General features: G+C 39.7%; 2 protein-coding genes across 3 annotated transcripts in view; both read left to right on the top strand.

Moving 5' to 3' along the window:
- Nucleotides 1–12,414, top strand: part of IPO7 (importin 7) — a 38,530-nt gene extending 26,116 nt beyond the window's left edge. Inside the window, exons 16-25 of the mRNA XM_050896816.1 lie at nucleotides 38–166; nucleotides 1,768–1,834; nucleotides 1,913–2,038; nucleotides 2,353–2,450; nucleotides 3,892–3,987; nucleotides 4,998–5,218; nucleotides 5,324–5,529; nucleotides 6,443–6,649; nucleotides 7,014–7,130; nucleotides 9,436–12,414. Coding sequence (XP_050752773.1) covers nucleotides 38–166; nucleotides 1,768–1,834; nucleotides 1,913–2,038; nucleotides 2,353–2,450; nucleotides 3,892–3,987; nucleotides 4,998–5,218; nucleotides 5,324–5,529; nucleotides 6,443–6,649; nucleotides 7,014–7,130; nucleotides 9,436–9,533 — 1,365 coding nt within the window. The 3' untranslated portion in view covers nucleotides 9,534–12,414. The remainder of the gene's footprint in view (nucleotides 1–37; nucleotides 167–1,767; nucleotides 1,835–1,912; nucleotides 2,039–2,352; nucleotides 2,451–3,891; nucleotides 3,988–4,997; nucleotides 5,219–5,323; nucleotides 5,530–6,442; nucleotides 6,650–7,013; nucleotides 7,131–9,435) is intronic.
- Nucleotides 12,415–15,289: 2,875 nt separating this feature from the next.
- Nucleotides 15,290–22,950, top strand: part of ZNF143 (zinc finger protein 143) — a 44,359-nt gene continuing 36,698 nt past the window's right edge. For both annotated transcript variants that reach the window (XM_050896824.1, XM_050896823.1), the window contains exon 1: nucleotides 15,290–15,325. The gene's annotated coding sequence lies outside the window, so the exon portion shown is untranslated. The remainder of the gene's footprint in view (nucleotides 15,326–22,950) is intronic.

The raw sequence follows: 22,950 nt of genomic DNA, 5'->3' as shown, positions 1-22,950 counted from the left end.
ATGACATATTTATGGGTTGTTTTGCTATTACATGCAGGCAATGACATTTAACCAGGTGATCCAGACTGGACCAGATGAAGAGGGCAGTGATGACAAAGCAGTGACAGCAATGGGAATCTTGAATACTATTGATACGCTTCTCAGTGTAGTTGAAGATCACAAGGAAGTAAGTAAAAATTACTTTAAAGCTAATATGTGTTGTCTAAGACACTGAAAGTCTTTTGTAGTTCCAGTGTTCCTGACATTGTTATCTTAAAAACTGTCCTTTCAGCTAAAAATATCTTAAAACGGAAAACAGTGAAGTACTTACCATGCAACAAAGTTGTAACAGTGGGTCACATTTCTAACACAATACATGTAATAATAGAGCATAAATGTTGCCACAGTATTTCCCATAAGAATCCAGGTTCTTGTTCAGATAGGTGGAAGCAACTTGTCTCTAACAGATGGAACTGTCAGCTCAGCTGGAAAAACCCATCTGATTTGATGAGGTCTGTCTTTCAAAGAAAATAGATAAAACTTCAGTTAGCTTTGAACATTGACTCTCCTGACATAGTTTGCTCTCTGCAACAGAATCAATGTCTGTGAATACAGCTGTTGTGGCTATGCTAAATGGTAGGGTTTTTTACCTGCCTAATCTGCACTGTAGAATTCTCCAGCGTGGTGATAACTTTTGTTATTTAGTTTTGTTGTACTGAATGAACTAACTTCTGTCCAGCGTAAAGCTTGTTCAAAAGATGCTATTGCTGATTAAAATCCTTCTTGACAAAGTCAGCTACTGTTTTTTGATAAATACATTATAGCTTTTTAGTGACTGAACAGTTCAGTAATAAATTCTACTCTCAGGGCTCTGAAGATTTTACTAAGGAAACAGCATACGAATTCTGAATGCCCAAGGGCGGAGTCCAGTGTTGCCATGCAATAAGCCAAGGACCAGTTCGGCTCATTTACTTGTTGCTAAAGCTGCTCAGCAAGCTTTTCATGTACTTGTTTTTGTCAGCAAATTCTTGCTATCTAAATGAAAAGTTTGTGTAACAATATGCTAGTTTTGAGGAACTCAGTTGTAAAACATTGATCAGTAACATTTATATTTAGAGACATCTCACACAGCATGACCAGTGTTCCAAGAGATAAGGTATTTAGCTGGTTAGTTTCAAATCCTGTTCTGCATAGCTAAGACCAGAAAGTCAACCCTTATTTGTCCCTATGCAAGGTAAGTGCCCTAAACAGGTTAATGACTGTTTTGTTAGTGTTCCATGGACTAATAAATGCTAATTGGGAAGAGCGTCTGAATCTGTAGACCAGCATTTAGACTGATTGTCCACATACCATATGAACATCCTAAGCTAGGTTTGGGAGGTGGTTTGGTATTTGTTTGGTTTTGGTTTTTGAAATGTCACTTTTCCGAAACAGGCAACTTCCATTGCTTACCCCTTTGATATATACATTTACTTATTGTGTTTTAACGGAACTGAACCGTTGCATAGGGTTACTGTCAGGCTTTTCTTTTTAAAGGATACCCTATAATGAGATTCTTCTAATATTCAAAGAATATTCCAAAAACATCTCATATTAAAAGCTATCTTACAAATCTTTAGCGAAGAGTGCTGCTTTTATACATTTAGTGCTCTAAAATGTGAGAAATTTTGAATTGTTTTTAGAAGACTATGTTGTACAAATAGAAACTGCTTTGAGTAATTTTATTTTAAAATGTGTTTAATTTCAACTCCAAAGTATTGAAAACAGTCATAAATCTCCTTTTTTCAGATTACCCAGCAGCTGGAAGGGATCTGTTTGCAAGTGATTGGAACAGTTTTGCAGCAGCATGTATTAGGTATCTGTACTTTTGTTGGCTTATTTTTTTAAGTGTATGGGATTGGCATTAAGTTTACCTAGATTCTGTTTGTTTTAGAGTTCTATGAGGAGATCTTTTCCTTGGCTCATAGTCTGACCTGTCAACAAGTTTCTGCACAAATGTGGCAGCTTCTTCCTCTTGTTTTTGAAGTCTTTCAGCAGGATGGCTTTGATTATTTTACTGGTAAGTAACACAATTAAATCAGAAAGCCAAATGGCTTCACATACATGATTTCAACCATACAATGAATTGCATTTTGATTGAAATGTTAGGAGAACACTGAACTGAGATTATGCTTGAAGTGTTTTATTCTGCTGTTGCTGCAACCAGACTTGTTTTGGATGCAAAGGCATCCATGACTAGATGCACGCTTATCTTGACAAACTTTAAGTGAGAACTATAATTAACTTATTAATACATAGATTTCAACCTGATTTTAACAGCTCGTCTAATAAAACATGCAAACAATATCTGTGATCATTCTTCTTTTAATACAGACATGATGCCTCTCTTGCACAATTATGTTACTGTTGATACAGATACACTTCTGTCAGACACAAAATATCTTGAAATGATCTACAGTATGTGCAAGAAGGTAAGTAGATTCCTTTGTGATAACAAAACCTGTGATCTCTGAAGTAATACACTGTTAAACTGGGTACTTTTTTCCACAACAGCAGACGGTGAAACTGGAGAATTTTGACATCTGCTTTTAAACCATTATGCTATTTAACATCCTCTGTGATTCCACAAATTACTTAAGTTATTGCAGAGAAATTTAAAGAGGTTGCATCAAATTTCAGATGCATGCTTTTGCTAAAAGGGAAAAATAAATCATACACAACAAAAGCAGATTAAACAACCCGGGTTTTGTGCACGCATGTTTTGTGTAATACACTTTGTGCATACGGGCATGCAAAACGCGTATGCATACTGCAAAAGGTAGATGGTTTCTTTTTTCTGAGGTTTGTAGCCTCACTATGGCTAGGATACCACATACCATATGTATGCTAAAGGTCTTAAATCTGTTAGCTGTAACAAGTGGAGTAGGGATGGAAAGTAGAGGGATAGGAATAGGAAATTATTTTCCCAAGTTCATGCCAAGTCAGTGATGAAAGCTAGAAGCAGAATGCAGTTGTTCTGACTCAGTCCAGTCCCTTTTGGGCAGTGTTTCTGTACTTAACTTAGCTTGTCAGCCCCTGTGTATTATAGGTAGCTGCCAACTGGGCTTTCTGTATCCAATCAATATGTAGAATGCAAAGCTTTCCAGAATGTTAGCCCTATGTGAGGAAATGAATATTTCTTTATAAGATGGTGTTAACATTTTATAATCTCTAATAGTAATCTGTGGGGATTTCAGTTTTCCACTTCTGGATATCATGTGTTGTGTCTATATAAGAACTATGGTGAACTGTCAGCTGCCCTGCCCATGGTATTTCCTGAATAATTCTTCTGAAGGTGTTTAAATACTATAGTGAATAACTGTTGCCAGCCTTTATTTGAAAACAAGTTGCAACCAGCCTGATTAGGCTGATTGTAAATACTTGAACATTTTTTATATAGAAAAAAGGAAATTAGCCTTTTATAACCTCTTAGTGATGAGTGTTTTATTAGCTGAGCACAGTGAATCTTTAACACAAGTTTTAGGTGTTGCATGGTCTCCCACTGGATATCCCAAATTTGTAAATATAATTTTTACAAAATTCAGTACATGAATGCGTAAGAAAGTTTCTTGTTTTGTGTATGGAAATAAACCTTTGCAAAATGGCAGCTGATGCTTATACAGTTGTTGTAAGCTTTGCGTCCGTAGAGTTATTGAATATTTGTACATGTAGATTAATTTTACCCGCATTCAGCAATGTTTCAGTCTCTAGTTGTGATACTGAGCCATTGCTCTAGATTTGGCTGCTTCACTGATGGATGTTTATGCTAGCATTGTAATAAGTGGGTAAATTTATATCAGCTTTTCAAAGCAAAGCAGTATATAGAAAATACTTCTTGAAGGGATATCATCAACAGTAATTGTTATTTTTCAGGTCCTTACAGGAGTTGCTGGAGAAGATGCAGAATGTCATGCAGCAAAACTGTTAGAAGTAATTATTCTTCAGTGTAAAGGGCGTGGCATTGATCAGGTTGGTAACAACTTTGGTTGCCATAACTAATATTTTTAAAAGATTTTATTCTCAAATATGAATTGATTATGTATTAACATGAGTTCTGTTCTGAGAAATTTGTGTAGTGTGACTAATAATTCTGTCTTCTACTTCAATGTTACTCAGTTAACAGCACTGCAGAGATAGTTATTGCACACTTTGTCTCCAGAATTTAGGACACTGCAAAACTCAAGTGTTTTCGTGAATCTGGAAGAGTACTGTTTTAGGAGCATCTTGGTTCTGAAAGTTGATTAATTATATTCTAAGTTAATTCTAGTGAATATTTCATGAAAATTATTCAATCTGTCAAGTTAATAGCCTTGAAATAAATAAGAATGAAAATGAAGTTCCTAGAATCCCAATTAATGTCATAGAGGAACCAGGGACTTCATTATGCACATATGGAAGTTGGAATTTGAGAGATGAATTTGTGTGCTTCCACTGTGTACATGACAAGCACTGTATAATAGCTGTTTAAACATTTTGTGCATGCTTTTTAATACTTGCAGATATGGTCCCTGGAAACTTTAATTTTTAATTTATTTGAAAGAAAATCTTCTATAGCGAATTTTTTTTTTCAGTGTGGCATCTCTGAAGAGACTACTCCTTTGAATAGCTGTTTTCTTGGAATGTTAGTAATATCTCTTGACTTTGTTGTGGATATTAAAAAAGACTAAGTTGATTTTTCTGGACTTTCTAGTGCACACATTTTCTCTATTTTTCATTTTTAAAACACAAGATTCTAGAACCAGGAATTACATCTGCTGTGCATGTCACAAAATCCATGTGCTTGGAGTAGATTAAATCTTTTCACCTTTTCATTTCATCTTTGTATATGACTTCTGCTGGCAATTAAAAATTATTTCCATTTTATACCCTCTGTATTTATGCGCCAGACTGGTTTTATGCCATTTCTCAACTTCAGTGTGAAATACAGAACTACAAAATTTATCTTGATCACTAAATTTGTAATGGTTCTCACTCTTCAGTGTATCCCCTTATTTGTGGAAGCTGCGTTAGAGAGATTGACCAGAGAAGTGAAAACAAGTGAACTGCGAACAATGTGCCTCCAGGTTGCCATAGCTGCTTTGTATTACAATCCTCATTTACTATTAAATACATTGGAAAATCTTCGTTTTCCCAATAATGTGGAGCCTGTCACTAATCACTTCATAACACAGTGGCTTAATGACGTGGACTGTTTCTTGGGGTAAGTGTTTCTAATTTTGAAGATTATTCTCTGTGATACACCTCTATATTACCTGCTTGTAAATCATAACAAAACTTGTGACTTTTTTACCCTTTTGTTTTGTAGACTTCATGATAGAAAGATGTGTGTGCTTGGTTTGTGTGCTCTTATTGATCTGGAGCAAATACCACAGGTTTTAAATCAAGTTGCTGGCCAGATCCTGCCAGCTTTTATCCTTTTATTTAATGGATTGAAAAGAGCATATGCCTGTCATGCAGAGCATGAAAATGACAGCGATGATGATGATGAAGCTGAAGAAGATGAGGAAACAGGTACGGAAACTGAAACATTGCTGTTACTTTGTATTTTTCATTTTTTCTGATGGAGATGCTGAGTTCCTTTATGGAATTCTTCAGGGTTCCCTAATTCCAAAAATCAAAAGCTACAGTAGAACACTGGACATCTTTTAACAACTTTCCAGCATATCTGACTTACTTTCCAGTCCCTCTTAAACTAACTTCCTAGGCTGAGTTTCTTCAAAGTTACATCAAGCTAGCTTTTGTGTGTGGATGCTGTCATTGCTGAAAGGAGTTATTACTGGGGCATGTTTCCCATTTGAGTGAGGGGTAAGAGTCAGTAGAAGGAGTTTTCCAGGAATCCTTCTAATCCATTGTACAGTTTGGGCTATATATTACAAACTGTCCCATGAGCTGGAACAGTTTTCTACGCTCAAAGGAATATCTGTTGGCTTTCATCTGTCTTAAAGCCTAGTTTCTTTTTGATCTCTGCTGTTGAATTCTGGACTCTCCAGACTATTTTCATTATACACCATTCATACTATTACGTTTTGTATTTCTCAAGCATTCTTTTCAACAGCCCTTTTGAATGCACCTTTAAAAGTGTTTTCATCATTATTTAAAACTTTCTTTGGAGCACAAATATTGCTTTGCTTAGTTTTATCACGTGCTGTTCCAAACTATCTGTATATACCTTTTTCTACATACATTTTTATGACAATGAAATTTTCCTTCCCCACTTACACAGTTGGTGTGAGGGACAAGTGTCTGGGGGGGGGGCGGGGGAAGACCATGGCACTAGGAGAGGAGTTAAATGAGCTTCCCCCTTTCTAGTCTGTACTACACTGTTATCAGTTCCATTGCCTGTTTTGCATAATCAGCCATCTTCCTAAAGAGTTGTTCTTACTGTTCTTGAGACGAACTTTTTTGTGTGTGATATTTAACTCAGAGGAATTGGGGAGTGATGAAGATGACATTGATGAAGATGGTCAAGAATATCTAGAAATTCTAGCAAAACAGGCAGGTGAAGATGGAGATGATGAAGACTGGGAAGAAGATGATGCTGAAGAGACTGCTTTGGAAGGCTATTCCACAATTATTGATGATGAAGACAACCCTATTGATGAATATCAGATATTTAAAACAATTTTTCAGAGTAAGTAAATTTATTTCTTTTCCTGGCCCACAAGTTGTATTTTAACTTAATTTTAGTGTATACCATTGTAAACCAGAACCTGTTGAAAGCTTCCAAACAGGCTTTCCGATATGCGCTTTGAACAGGTTCTTTCTTTGGAAAGGGGAAGCTGTCAGTAAACTTCTAGAGCAGGGGGAGATGCTTAAATGAATTTATGGTGGGAGGGAGGAGGTCAGAGGTTGTATTAGTGTTTTTAAATGTCTTGAATTAATGTAACACTAACAGAATATTACTCTGATTAGAATGGTAGTGAGTTAGTAAGCTTTGAGTTACAGAACATTTTAATGAACGCTTTCCTTTTGCTTATGTTTTCTTTCTCTTGCAGCAATTCAGAATCGTAACCCTGTGTGGTACCAAGCTTTGACACAGGGTCTTAATGAAGAACAAAGAAAACAATTGCAGGACATAGCAACTCTGGCAGATCAGAGGCGGGCAGCACATGGTATTTTTCCCCCTTTATACCACTAATTGCTGCTTTTGCTGTTTGAATGCTGTTTATGTGCTCAAGAAGCATAATACAGAAAATGCCTATAATTCAAGCCTGATAATGTCTTCATCAAAGCAGGGTTGGTTTACACTCCAGAGATGTTTGAAATCTCTTAAGATTGTCGGGTCACAAAGCCTCAATTCACAAATTGTATGGCATACCACAGGTGTAAGGAATGATAGAAACATCTTAATGAAATGGCCAAGTAAATAAAAGCATATTTGTCATAATTGCTTGGATTTGAAAACAATTTATTTGATTACCTGAAGGTGGATGAACTCCAGGTATGGTAACAAACACATTAAGTGGCTGATAAATTATTTCCTGATGTGACCTAGTCCAGCTGGGATAGACAGTGATTCTATGGGTGGGAAAATACTGAATTATGGAAGTACTATCCATCTGTAAAGCTACATCATTAAGCCTATTAAATATTTCAGATTGTTATTCTTCAATACAGATAATACAGATTTAAAAATATAGGGAAGTGAGCAGATCTTCAGTTTTCTTCTTTTGTTTTGCAAGTTTTCCCAGGTGTTTGAGAATAAGCCGATATAGATCACTTTCTGAAGTCAAGGCTGAATTTTGAGTGATCAGTCCAGTCTCGTATCCTGCATCTTATTGAGCAATTACTACAAGATGTTTCAAAGTGGAAGTTCAGAAACCTTTCAATAAAAAGACTGGGGTAGTAAGAATGCACATTTTATAAGTAGTTTTTGTCAGAAAACAGCCTAAATTACCTCACAAAGCTTGTAAGCGTCCAGAATGATCCACTTTCAATGATTGTAAAATACAGTTCCACTGTGACCCTGTCAAGCACTAGACATCATACTGATGAGGTTACATACTACTTGTGCATTTGTTTTAAAAAGAATGTTTGGAGTTTTTTCAGCTGCTTATTCATAGAGCAAGTTAGGTTCAGATTGTGAAGTTTAACTTAAGCAACTAGATCCTTACAGTAAAATCTTGCAGACTATTGGAGCATACGGATGCTCCATGTAGGCTACTTACCACACATGGGGACATCCTGCTAGAAGGATTTGGAATATAATTATCTCTCATTAATGTAGCTAAGAAGAATTTCCATAAGCTAAGAGATTTGTTGTCTGTGCACTATGGAGCCGGGAGGGAACAAAGTGATGCTCCCCAGGTCATGTTCTCCCCCCGTCCTTCATCAGCCATGGCAACATTTTTCTGGCCTGTTTCCAAAGAAACAGAGACAAAATGCAGATCCTCTAGATAATACGAGCTGTCCTGTATTCCCAGAAAGAGGGAGATTGCAACTATTTTGAGGTAGGAGAAAGCTCTTAGACTGGAAATAAGACATTAATAAGCATTGTTATCTTAAGCTGGGAATAATGTAAACCGTTTTCTGCATTATCTAGATTGTAGTAAAGGTAGACAGAAATACACATTTCTATGTGTAGATAGAAATGTATAGATGGAAATACACATTTCTATCTGCTCTTTACCAACCTAATTTTCAGTTGTCCATGTATTAGAGCTTGTAAAAACCAGTCTTAAGTAATCTTTGAAGGACAGAATATGCAGCTAGTAAAACCAGACAGCTTAACTATCACTTTTAGTTACAGCAATGGATATGTGGACCTCAGATGCCTAAAGATCTTAAGGTTTGGTTGAAAATGAAAAGTGAGACTGGTAGTTTTCTCTCAGAATTATGTTACAAGGTCTAGTAACCTAAACTCTAATTAAATTATCTGCTTGGGTATGGGGGGGAAATGTGTGTATACTAAAAGGTATGTTTCTGGTGTTTCAGTGGCTATTTCTGCTTATATTGTTGAATTGAGATAGGAACACTGAAAATTTAGCTAATATCTGTGTACTGCTTTTCTGTACATGTGCTCTGTTATTGATTTGACTGAAAAGTCTATTAATGTTAATCAGAAAGAATTGGGTGCCTGTTAGCAAGTTTAGAAGTCCAGCATTCATTCAGGTCCTGTTTCTGAAATGTGAAAATTACATACTCGTGTCCAAAAGCTAAAGTGTGGGCTTTTTAAAATATAAATTAATTTAAGCATAGCTATAACAATATTGAGAAATTAAAATAAATAAATAATTCGTCCATCTGTTGTTTGGGGCTTGGCACATTTCCACTTTGTAGGTGCTGATTACTTTCTTGGGTAACCCCAGGTTAAATCTGTGTCTGAGAGACTCAAAATGGTCAGTCACAAAATCTTAATCTGTCTTCCCCCCCCCCCCGCACTAAAATATCTTCCTTCTGTTTTTTGTTTTGTTTTAGAATCCAAAATGATTGAAAAGCATGGAGGATACAAATTCAATGCTCCAGTTGTGCCAACTTCATTTAATTTTGGAGGCCCTGCCCCAGGAATGAATTGAATTATCACTTTTCCTGCTACTGTGTGATTGTAGTGAAGAGCTTGTGTTCCTCCCAATAGTGGTTCCAGAACTGGTTCATGTTATCTACAACTCACTCTAAACTAATTGATAAATAGATTGGACAAAAGCCCCAGAAGTGGGACCTGATCATGCAACCTAATACTGGAAAGCAAACCAGAGGTCTTTTTGAAGATAGGAAGAATCTGAATTTAAAGCTTCAAATGACACACTTTGGAAATCGGAAATCAAGAGGGGATGTCATGAAGGCAGCTTTTCTTTTTCTGAGGAAAAAAAATAGGCATGGGCTGCAGGACTATTTAAAATGTCTCATTTACAGTGCAAGCTAGAAGGCAGACTTAATTTTTACACCTGTGGCGGTATGAGTATTTGCCCAATTTATTTCCCTTTTCTCCCTTCCTATTGGGTGTCTATTCTTTTAATGTAAATAAGATAAGGTAATCAGATAGCCTTACTTAATCTTCATCATTTCCATTTATCAAGATTGTTCATATGTAGAATATTGGACACTTAATGTAGCACTACATAACTGATAAATCTGTAAATGAATTAGCACTTTCATATTGAAACAAGCCTGCTAGCCTATGTACAAAAATAGCAAAATGTTTGCTGTTTATAAAAAATAAAAATAAAAAACAAGGGATGTATTGGGGAAAATAATTTCGAGTTATTAATTTAAAATGAACTAGCAGTTTTGTACCTGGTGACTTTGTGGTGCAGTCACCTCTGGTTGTGACTTGAATTCGGTTATGTAAAAAGGGGTTAGTGATATTTCATTGCTGCTAAAAAAAAAAAAATAGCAACACCCTCTGTGTCCTTTGTTTTTCTTAAAGATCTCACTGTACAAGGTGAAATTTGGATACAAATGTGTACTGTAAGCACTGAGGAAAAACTTATCTTCTCTAAAGCAGGTAAATAAGATGTGAAGTTCTGCTCTTAAGAGTCAACTGAACTATGTGGATGAAACATCTATATATGCAATCTATTAAAAAGACAACAATTTAATTTGGCTAATCTGGGCTACAATCTATGAATGCAATTGTTTCCCCTAATTTTGCAAAATATTCTTTTTCCAGCACATGTAGTGCAGGTGCACTACTCTTGCATTTCATTCCCCCTCTTTTTGCACTCCTAGCATTAGTGTGTGCTGTTGTCTGCCTGATCCAGACAGTGTATTTGAAGTTTTGCCAATCTTTCATTTCTGAAGCCACAATTTTCTTCCTTCAAAGTTGCTATAGTAACTAGTATTTTAGCTGGAGAGGCAAAATACAGTTCCCTCTGGGACCACTATCAAAACCACTGTTTGAAGAAGCCAGCAGGGAGATGCTGTGAATGGGTTGGCTTAAACGCCCCCTTTTTCTTTTCTAAAAGCAAAAATCCATAGGTTTTTGATCTTGCCTTGAGATCATTGGTGTCAGGTCTTTTAAATCAAATGTTTGTTCTTTTTTTTTTTCTTTTGGCTGTTTTTATATAAAAATGTCACCTGCTGTTACAATTGATATTAAACAAGCTACCTTAATTTAATGTAAGCCTCCAAAATTTAAATACAGGTTAAAAATAAACTGAGTTTATATCTGTAAAAAAGAAATGCACATATATATATTATGATACTCAAAATGCAGTCTTCAGAAAATTGGTTTGTGTGGTGTGGTTTTTTGCATCAGCAGAGTAGCAGGAATTCGTGGTTTGGGGTTTCCTTGATGAGCTGACCAGCACCATGCTCTGCCTTCCATTTGTTGCACAACTGCTAGCGCTTCTCTGGGCAGGTGTAATGGGTTTTTCCAGTCACTTCTCTCTGGTCTGCCTGTCTTTGGCAAATACAATTACCTGCGCACAGAGTGCTAATGTGAGAGACTGAGCCAGGACTATAATGCCACGTTGCCCTAGCCAAATACCAAAGGGATACTTTAAAAGCAAATTCTGGACTTAAAAAGGATGGATATTGCACCTGATGTGAAAAAGTCTAAAAAATTAAGCCTTGAATCAGAGTAGCCATTATAGTAGTGGTATGAGAACCACGTAGTACTTTTGAATCTTTAGCTGACTGGCCAAGTACATATAGCAGAACTGGTTTGTTGTGGGGTTTTTTGAATGTGTAACTCATGAGCATGTACCATGTGTACTCCGGCCTCAAGATAATCTCTAGACAAGGTTTTATTTTTGTAGAAAAAGGTGACAGACATAATTACAGCACGCCTTTTCCTGTGCATTCCTTGACCTTGAAAAATGCCCAGTTTAACATAAATCATGTCTGAACATCTGCTTGTTGGGTATCTGCTTATCTTGTTACGCATCCCAAAAAATTTAAGAGAACCTTTTAGGACAGATGAGACGCTTTTGCCTCATGGCAGAATACATGACAGAGCAGCAGTGACAAGGCTCTATATACAAAGCAGATGAAAAAAATGAGGGGAAAATAACCAATTTAGTGCCATTGTCATTTCTGGAACAGTTATATTTTTCAAGTCACAAGTCAAGGGAAGAATTTTATCTTGGTGTGAGGAATACAGTCTTACTTCAAGGGTGCTTTTATGTGTCGCTAGACTGGGTAGCAAGGAGCATCTTTTTTAAGAATGGATCTAGAACTTTGCTTTCCTTTGCTCCAAGAAATGTATTTATATAAATTGCAAAACAATTTTGCATTGTTGTTGGTGGTGATAGCGCATTTTGTGATGCAATATATCAATTTCAGTGATACACTTATGTCAAATTTAAAATTGATCTTCCTCCTAGAACTTGCACTTATCCATTCCATTTTCAAGGATAATGCAACTCTAAAGGAAGAGCTGCGAAATTTAAAGCCTCTGTTTTTTCTATTATGGAAGATCTCCTTGGATTAATAAACATCTAAAGCAAATCCTTATCTTCACTTATTTCAGTGTGGTGTCTTGAATGTAGCTGTATTCTTACAGTACTTGGGAGTCCTGTTCTAGTTACATAGCTCTAAGGTTTGTATTTTCCTTTCTAAAATACTTCTTCAAGCAGAAATGTTAGGCACAACCACAGTTCTCTTAACTGTGTTAAATACAAAAGGGTTATGTCATAACACTATTTTTAAAAATGTTGACATACTGGGTAAATTTAATACCCTTTTTTCCTAAATCACTATCTTAAAGTAATTATTAATAGGTGTCAGCATCGTACAGCAAAGCTCTGTTCAAATCTCTTGTAGCCTAGAATTACTACTGCAAGATTCAAGAAGTCTGCAGTGGATTAATTACAGAATACCCAACAATAAACATGCAGATGGTTTTAATTGTGCCTAGTAATGGATACCTCATAAGTTTTATGGGTGGTTGTATTTTTCTAAGGGAAATTTCCGCCTCATGCGACTATCAGTTCTTGACGAGTAGAAACATCATGAAGCTTCTCAGCACATTTTATCTTTGCACATTTCTGTCAAGTTCCCTTTCAGTCCTTCTTCGTACGTACTTTCTCTTGCTAACCATTTTCGTTTCCTGGGCCTGAATTTGTCCCCCTGTAACTCCCTTGAGATGCTGCTCAGAAACTGCAAGCACTTTGTATTTAAGCAGTTCATACACTTGCTGATGCTGTGTGTGTATTCAACACCAAGACACATGGATGCATCCTTCTCTGGAGTTTCAGCAGTGGGACTGATGCTCGCTAATGGCTCCAAGCAGCACAGCCGAGGGGATGGCTGTGGTCCCGGTGGAAGGACGTGGTTCCAAAGTCAGTATTAGTGGCCACTTAGACCCAGCGTTGTCTACACATGGGTTTTGATTTAACAGACATGGCCAAGATCCGGTAATGCCGGTCCAAACTTTGTATGCTGGTTAAGACTTTACCAGTCTTCCATGACTTCAGCTACTAATTAAGTTTCTATCTTTGGTATATGATCAGCAGTGGAAGAACACTGCTTCTGAAAATCTATGCAGAAGTGGGCATTTTGTTTAATTTAAAAAATATAGTTGGGAAGAGCACTACAGTTCTGCATTTCTGCTCAATCCACTATTCAAGTTTTAACCTGAATGCAGTAGTAAAAAGAAAAGAAAAAAAGGTTTATCAAAATTTGAGAAAAGCTTGGAAGGTCCAAGGCTCTCTATATTATGCTGTTATGGACTATAAAAGCAAGAGTTGAGTTCCTTGAGCCGAGTTTTTCTCTTCCCTGTGCTCTGTGGGACTTTCCACAAACCCAGAACCAGGAACGTGGAAGAGCTTCGTTTGTCTGGTGGCGTGGCACCGATTATAAATTACTTTGCAATCAATACATAGTTTATTTAGCTTTAATGGTGTCATTGGTTTGTGTATTTCTGCTTTTTGTAACCAGATATTCTTGGATGTTGATGCTTGAAACAGCACTTCAGAATGGGAAATCCTGAGTTGTAGGATTTGACAGATGTTAACAAGTAATCTATTAACATAAAGGCGTTGGTAAACCCAAAATAGTTTTATGTTGGGTATTTCACAGTTACTGTACCTCAAATCAAACTGATGGCTGTAATTTGTATTTTGCATGAAAATTTCCAATTAAGAAAGAAGGAAAACTTGAAACTAAGAAAGGAAAATTACTCTGTATTAGGCCTGTTTGGGAATAAGCTATTTTTGGCTGTTTGTATGACTGCAAGAATTTACAACTGTAATTCCAGAGTTTCAGCCAAAAAACTTAAATGCTTTTGTATGTCATGTTCAGAAAGGTCAAGTAAGCCCTAAAGAGCTGGGCTTGCTGTTCTGTCAATGGTGATAGCTTATGTTAACTGCACAGTTGGGTTTTCCTGAAAAATCATCTGCCGAATTAACTGGAATACCCTTTAATTGCCTGTGGAGTTGTTGTTGGACTATTACACGTTTCTATACCTAGAAATCACCTAAGGATGAATATTCTCAAGCACACCTTTAAGAAGAGAGTCCTTATCCGCAAGAGCTGGGCTAAAATGGCAGCAGAATAAAACGCACCTCGAGGCTGGGGAAGGGCAGGGTGCTCGCTCCCCCCAGCCCTGCCCCGAGCGGCCCCTCCGCAAGGGCACCGCGCCCCGGCACCCTTCCAGCGGCCTCCCTCCCTCCGGCTCCCGCACCACCAAGGGACGGAACCCCGCGCACCGCCTGCCGCGGGCCCGCCCGCCTCCGCGGGGATGGCGGCTCCCCGGGCTCAGCAGGACGTGCCGGGGCTGTCTGTGGGGCCCGCGACGGCGGGGCCGGAGCCCGCGGGCAGGCCGCGGCCGAGCCAGGAGTCCCTCCCCGCTGGTGCCCGGCGGCCCAGCTCCAGGCGCCCGCCTCCTCGGGCCGCGCCGCTCCGTCCCCGCCGCGGGGGGCCGGCCGCAATGCCAGGGGCAGCCGCCTCAGGGCGCGCCCAGCCCCCCGCGCTCCCCTCCCTCGTTTCCTCCCTCCCTGCGGCCCCCGTCGAGGGGCCCGCGGAGTCCCCGAGCGCCGCTGCCACCGGGCACCCTCCCCGGGGAAGGAAATGGCGCCCGCTTCCCTCACTCCCCCGCTGACGCACAGGCGCCTCGCTCCCCGCGGTACAAAATGGCGGCGGTGGCAGCCCCGAACCCAGCATAACCGAGACGCCATGAAGCTGCGGGGCGGGGCCGCGGGTGCCTAGCCAATGGGCATTGGCGCGGGGCCTGGAGGCGGCCAATGGTGAGCGGAGGCGGTGACGCGCGGCGCGGCGCGCCCAATGGGAGCGGTGGTAGCGGGGGGCGCGAGGCCCGCCCGCGCGGCTCGGGGCGGTTCTGAGGCGGGCGGGCGCTGAGGCGGCCGTTTCCTGTCCTGGTGCATGGTGGTCGGACGGAGGAATTGTTGGAAAATTTCTCGGCGAGGTTAGTATATAAATGTGTTTTTACCCAGTGTGCCTTATTCTAACCACCGCCATCTCCGGCTGGGGCCGCCGCGCCGGGCCGCCGGGCCGGGCCTCGCCCTCCGCGCCGCGCGCAGGGAGGCGGCGAGGGGCAGCGAGCGGGGGCAGGCGGGCAGCGCCGGCACCGACCGACACGAATAAAGCCGCGGCTCCGCCGCCCGCCCGCTCCGCGCGGCCCGGCCCCTCCCCCTCCCGCCGGGCCTGCCCGCCGGCATCCTGCACCACGGGGCATGCTGGGCCGGGCATCGGCCGCGCTCCCCGCCGCCCCCTCCCCGCCCCGGGCGGCGCCCCGGCCCTCGGGGGGCCCTGAGCGCCCCGGCCGGGCCCGCGCCGGCCGCGCCCTCGCGGGCCCGGGCGCGGGGGCGCCCGTTAGCCGCTGCGTCACGGGCGGGGGCTGCCGGCGGCGGGCGCGCTCTCCGCGCGGGCGGGCGGGGGGGCGGCGGCGGGCAGCGCTGCGGGCGGGGGGGGGGGGGATCCTGGCGCGCTCCGTGCCCTGCTCCTGCCCCGGGGCGCCCGGCGGTCGCTGCTGGCGCTCGCCGTGTATAAATCGGGGGTTCAATGTATTTTTACATTTTCTTTTCTTTTTTTTTTTTAACGTGATATTTACATTTTGACGGAGGGCGAGCTTCCAAAGCGGCATTAAAACAATTGCCTTCAGAGCTCTCTCGGCCTAACGTGCGGCTTGATACGCGCGTGTTTGGGAAGAAATAATTCGCTATTCTTGCACTAAGTTGCTTATTTTTAACGCTGCTGTATTGTAGTGCCATGAGCGCGGCTGTTGCCGTGCTAACACAGGAGAAGGTCTTTGCACGGAGCTTGTGAAATCATCTATTTTAGTTTGTCTCTTTCAGCTCACCAAAATACCATGCAAAATCATTTTAACTGTTTTACAGCTTGCTCTCTTTTGTTTCCTTCAGCTTTTCTTGTCTAGAACTTATAATAGAACAGGATAATGAGAAGCTACTTCTCTAGAAAAATTACCTGCAATAACGCAAAGATTTTTTTTAATTTTCTGAGAAGTTCTTATTTGCGGTGCTTGTTTGTCAAAAAATGACATGACTTTCATGCAAGTTAAATTTTCTGTTAAGCCTAAGGTTGAGCAGCTCCAGTTATGCATAAACTTTCTTAAGGGTTTGTTTTGAACTGTCAAAGAATTACATTTGACATTATATGCAGAGTGATACCAGTACTTTTAAGGAATGTTATTCCTGTTTCCAGTGATACAGAAACTTCAACCTTACAGTCTTTCAAAGAAAACATTTGTCATACAGTTTTCTCAAGGTTCTGCTTCAGGTGTTGTATATCTGTTATGCCTTAGAGGACTACATACCAGATATTTCTGTTGTAGCTTCAAGGTGGTCGTACTTGAAAAATTAAATTTGTTTGTCCTTAACTAGTAGCTTTTTAAGAGAAATAGTATGTGCATAGTATATTTTAGCTTCTTTGTGTAAGTGTATTTGCCATACAGCTTTAGAATGGCAGAGTACAACATAAACATGTTTTCATGGCTTGTTTCTTTGTATTTCATGCATTAAAGTCTTGAGCTTTCAAGCTGTATATATGTCAGAAGCTATTCATCTGAATCACTGCAGAAAATGAAACTCCGGAATACGTAGTCAAATAATAGATGGTTGTTTTGGTAATAGATTGCAGCTTAAATGAGATGTAAAAATAAACATTTTAAACAGTTTTGAGAAATGTATTTCAAATTGATTGCATAATTTACATAAACTGTTCTCATTATTGTAATGAAATAACATTTCATTTCTAGTATCCTATCTGAGGAAGAGTTATTTTGCCCTATATTAAAGGCTCAAATAAAGCAAATGCTTAAGCAAGTGTAAAAGTTTCTTTAGCTAGAAAGTCACACGGGCTTCACTCTGTCTTCATGCCTGCGTAGCATTTGATGCTTAAACATCAAAATACTTCTGTCGTGAGCTGGCAATCCCTTTTCTCAGTGGAGATGGGCACAGCGGTAATAAAGCGATGAATATTCCCTGGTAACGGGTGCCAAAATTAGGCTGTAACTTTGTCTCTAGAATATCTCAAATTATGCACTGCTTCAGCTCAGCAGAGTGCTGCTGGCCCACATTTTGTTGTCCTGTACTATCCAGGAGAAGGGAATTGGTAGGAGTTTGAGTAGTGAACAGGGTCTAAGCAGCAGGCTGCTGCTGCCGTGCCCGCTCACAGCTGTGCTTCTGGAGTGCGGACTGCCTTCTCAGCTACAGTCCTGTTGGATGTGCAGAGGGATTAGGCTGCGGGCTCCTCAGCTTAAGTTTGGTGGTGGTAATGGTCTCTCCCTGGACACCATCTTTTCTGGGCATTCCTTAAAACATCGTGGTGGGGGGGTGTATTCTTGCAGACTTATGTATTGGCCTTAATGTATGGGGTTTGTTTTAAAGCTAAAAAGATGACAGTTTTGAACTGGGTTGCTTCTCTTATAGTGTAATTTGGCTTCATTTAGAGTGTGGGATGTTGATCTTTCCTTGCTGTTGCATGTAAGTCTTGGCCTTAAGACTTTTGGATTAAAACGTGCTTAGCATAGGTGGAGTCTTTGAGAAACACTGTTATTAAATGCTGAGGAGTCTTTAGTTGGCACGTGTGAAACTATTTGTTTTCCAAAGCGTAGGGCTCAGCTGAATTTGGATGAGTTTCCACACACAAAGTGAACAGCACATCCCTGATAATCAGGGCAATTCCTCCAGTTTCAAGGATTGTAATGGACAGAATGCAAATACTCACGAGGAAGATCTAACTTGTGTCAGTGCTTTTGTAGTCCAATTCCTTCATTACTCTTTTCCTGTCTGCATTTTGACTTGTACCCTCTTCCTTGATCATCCCCATGGTTTCTGCTTCCCACACTATCTTTTGTAACTCCTGCTGCCTCTGACGTGTACTTACATACCATAGCATCCCAGGCCAACCTTTGTTTGCCTTTCCTTGCCACTGGCTTTTTTCCTGTATTGTCACATCTCTTGCACATTTCTACAGCTCAACAGCATGCTTTCTGCTCTTTCTGCATTAATAGGTGGGCAGTTTGTTTTTTCATCTGTTCTGTGCTGCAAGGAAATTGGTGCACCTGGTAAAGAGAGCATGAACTGGGTAGCCTATTCCTGTGCCTTGTGCCACAGAAGATCCCAAAAGACTGAAGGAAGGTTTCTGCTTAGCTTATGGATCCCTAAGATGGATCGTGATCCGAACAGATGGATCCTCTTCTGGAATCTGAGAATTCAGCTCTGAAATGCAAGTTCCTGTAAATAGCGGTGTGCATAGGTATTGTTCTGAGGATGGAGTGAGGAATCTGAGGGAGGTGCCTGTCCACGGACACCACGTTTCTGGGGGAGGAGGGGAAGGAAGCCTTAGGACCCATCATGGCACAAGGGGTTTATGGGGTTCTGCCTGTACCTTAAGTCTGTAACTTGATCTGCTCTTAGTTGTATTTCCTTAAGGAAATATGGTTTTGGTCCTCTCACTCTGTGCTCTGCGCATCAGGAATTCTTGATCAGTTACTCAGAAATGGAATTGGACTAAATTAGTGAATGCTTCTAGTGACTTGGTCTGCTAAAATTTTCTGTGTTAAACTGTTTTTTTTATTGTATAATGGGATTGTACTTTGCTCCACCAAGATAACACTTGTTAAACAAATGAAGTTCTCAGTTTTGAAGGGAATTTACAGTTCCAGCAAGTTCTGTGATACTCAGAGTTGACATCAGAGTTACACTTACAACTACTCAGCACTTCCCTCAGTCTGTATTTTATTGTCTGCTGAATGTTTTCCTCTGTATACACTTCTTGAGGGGAAAATTGTGTTATCTGCTTAATGCTCTTGGACTTCATTTCTGATGACAGACTTCTCCAGAACTGGAAGATGGGTCTGTATTTGCAAGTTAGTTGGTGTTGCGCATATCTTAAGTATATTCATACTGAGCTAACATGGTATTACAGAGTTTCTTAGAATATATTTAGATGTACTGTTTTTCAATTTACATTTGTCATCTGGTTTTTGGCAGTTCAGGGTAAAGGTTGGCAATTCAGTAGGCTGTCGGTTCCTGAAATACAAGTATAGACTGAAACACTGCTGTTAACTGTCATGGCTAATACTGATACATCTGTAATGTAGTTATCAGATTACTAATTAACTCATAACCACACAAAACAACCCACTCAAAATTCCCTGTTTTGTTGGCAGTCTCAGCAGATTTGCAGGATTTGAAGGGGCACAGCCAGGTTTAATTGTTTTGGTGATGTAAATTAGACACTTTTGTGATTTCTTGACAATTAAGAGAGTTAGCAGTCTGTTTGACATGAAAGTAAAACATTGATAGAAATAGTTGGTCTCAATTTCTTTCAGATTTTTAGCCCTTAAGTATTCCCCTGTTCACCAGATGTGCCTTATTTTATTTAAAACACTCGCCGATACAACCGGAGGTTTTATGTTTTAAGGATTAAGTAGTCTCCTGAAGCGCTTCAGAAGTTAACTGTATCTTTTTTTTTTTCTTCTTAAAAACTGCAGATAAGCATCACTGCTCGTTTCTAGGAGTCGTTTGAATACAATCCTGACATGCATCATCTGAATGCCTTCTTTATATAGCCAGTATTTTGTATATATATACTTGATGGTAAAAACAAACCCCAAAAGCCAGTAGTTTTAAAAACACATAGGTTCTTTAGTTAAGTGTTTTAAGTCTGTTTCTCACTTTGTGACTTCCAAGGGGAAAATCCACTTGGAATGAAATCTAGTGCTTTATCTCACTAACGTGTGCTGAAAAATTATTTAAAGGTGGGGGGTGGGGGGGGGTCAGCTTTGTTAATCATGTTCTAAGTTTTTCAAGTATAAAACAGAAAACTAGATGACTTACCATATGTTCAGCTTTTTTCTGATCTCTGGCCCAACATTCAGTTTCTGTCCGTGCACATTATAATTATTTATCCTTTTTTTGACTAGTAAAACAAAAATAATTTATTACCAGTTAGTCTGCAATAAAGAAATGGGTTTTTTTTTAGAGAAGAAGGTATGCCTGAGCGTTGATAATACAAGTTTGGCCGGGAGAGAAGAAACGTGTCTTAACTTTGAGAAAGGAACACCATCTGAGTTGAGAGAAACTTGCTGGCTTGTTTTGGTAGGCGAGTTACGTTGTTCCTGTCGCAGTACACCTGCAAGCCATTCCATGCACACACACAAGTATTCCGAATGATGCATAGGTGTTTTCAGTCATATTGAATTTGATGTTTTGGTACAGATTATATGGCCCTTTCTCATGCTAAACCTATATGGCAGCGTACTAAGAACTGTCTCATTAGTGCATTGATCATTGACCAGGTGCATTAGTATACTTTTTTGTATATTAATAAAGCTTTCAGAATCCTGGTCTCTGTACCTCTGCAAACAGTGCTGTATGGATCTCAGTTGCTTGTTACCTTCCGTGCGGGATTTTTGGAATTGGATCTCTCGGAAGACTCCCAAGCCTGTTTCAAATCTCTGGCTCAGGAAGCTGTGCTGGTCATTGGGGTAGTTACTTCGAAGCAGTGCTGTTGTAATAGTGCCGCCCAAGGCAAATGTGATCATTGAACTAAGCACGTGCTGCTTGTCCCAGAGCTGCAGCATGAGTTTAATTAGCTTTCTGTCAGCACTGCTGAAAGTTAATATACTGATGAAACTACTCTGACCTCCATTGATTCAACAGTACTTTCTTCTCTAATATGTTCAAGAAACATGCGAAGTTAGCAGTCATATTTGGGATCAACCTGAGTCTTCTCCAGATGTGTAGGACTTCTTGGTGGGTGGCTTTCTGATCTCCCTGTGTTTTTTTAAGTGCTATACATTTGAAAATCATAGCATCCTTGGCACTCCCACAGTGTGAAACTGCACACATATGCATAATCTCGTCATATTAAAGATTTGTAAACATTCTTTATTTGCACTGGTTAATCCAATTTTTTTTTTTTTATGAAATGCAAGTGTCGATCTCTGACAATACTTTTTAACATTCATGATTTGTAGACGGGATTCACAGTGTAAACTGAATGTATAGTGATGACTTTAGGGGGAAAAAGACTGCTGGAACATAAAGTAATTATGTGAGGCTAAATGTGGTTCTCACTGCTCACACTGAAGTCAGAAGGGTTGTGCTTGGTTATGGCAGTGATAAATTTCATCTTGCATTTATATGTTATTTCTGAAGAGATACCAAACTGGCAGTGAGTTAATCTTGAACTGCGTTATAATCAAGCTGTATCTCTGGTGGAACAGAAAGGTTGAAATACTGCAAAAAGACTAAACAGGAGCCTTCAGTTTGACTGCAAACCTCTGCTTTGGGCAACATGAGTCTCTGCAAGTTAGCTGTGCTGCCACTCGGAGTGTATACGTCATGCTTATGCAGTTGACAGTGCTGTCAGTCTTGATTAGGTTCTTCTCCAGGGCCAGGGTTAGAGCCCGTGGTCCATAAATCACAACACTTCTTTGCTATCTAGAAAATAATTGTGTAATCTGCTATTAAATTGCATATCTTACCCCTCTTATCTGAATCCAACTATTGTTACCAGATTCTTTAGTCGAGGTTTTTGTTCTGTATTGCAGCCTTGTTTCCATTTTATACAGGATGATTAATGTGGTGGAAATTGCTGTTTAATTATGTTTTGCTTGCCTTTACAAGAGAGTGGAAAAAATACAGTAAAAGAAGTTAAGATTATAGGAGAAAGCATGTAGAAATTTAGAAATGCCTAACATTAAGTAGTTTGTTACATTTATTCACTAAAAGTCAATCTGAGTGATTATAGCATGAAATCAATGTTTCAGTGCAGTGGTAAAATTCTGAAAAAGGTAAGGGCTGTTGATGAAGAAAGAAATCCATGTCTCATCTATTGAAGCATTTGATCAAAGCATCCACAGGATCTAGATTTCATTTCTAACCCTGCTACAATTTTCTAGTGTAATACTGTAAAAGATTATCATACAGGTACATATGGGAACAGAAGTAAGATTTTAGAGACCCTTAGTTCTGCTATGTTTTTATTTCTAAGCTTACAGCTGTCAAATGACTTTATGTAATTAGTAAGCTATACACTTGGGTCCTCTAAAAAAAACTTTGTCTGGACTAGTAATTTTTTTCAGTCTGTGTCAGTCATTTTTTGCACTGAGACCCAGAACGCTGTAATGCATATTAATTATCAGTTGAAGTGTATTTACCCAGAATGTTAATTGTAGGTACTAATTTTGATTTTTCACAAATGTTTGTTAATCAGACTAGTTTTGGGAAATTACTGATATTTGCAATCATATCAGTTGTTAAGGACCCTAATGCAGCCAGTATTTAATTCAGAAAAACCGTAATTATGTTACTGTGCTGACATACTTGAACTGATTTTGGGATCCAGCTTTGTCAAACATGGGAATGCAGTTTCCTAAAATTCTTTAATGAAAGTTTCAGTATTGTGGGGTTATGTGTCATTTGCTATTTTAGTTTCCTGGATTGGTTTTCATTTGTTGTTTTTATAAGTTTTATAAAATTACAATGGTTTTGTACATTATTTAGAAGTGTATTAAAAATAAAAGTGATGTTTCTTTTCAAATTAAATAAATGGATATTA

Source organism: Gymnogyps californianus, chromosome 5, assembly GCF_018139145.2.
Source record: "Gymnogyps californianus isolate 813 chromosome 5, ASM1813914v2, whole genome shotgun sequence".
NCBI classification, from domain to species: domain Eukaryota; kingdom Metazoa; phylum Chordata; class Aves; order Accipitriformes; family Cathartidae; genus Gymnogyps; species Gymnogyps californianus.
This window is presented reverse-complemented; position numbering and strand designations above follow the sequence as displayed.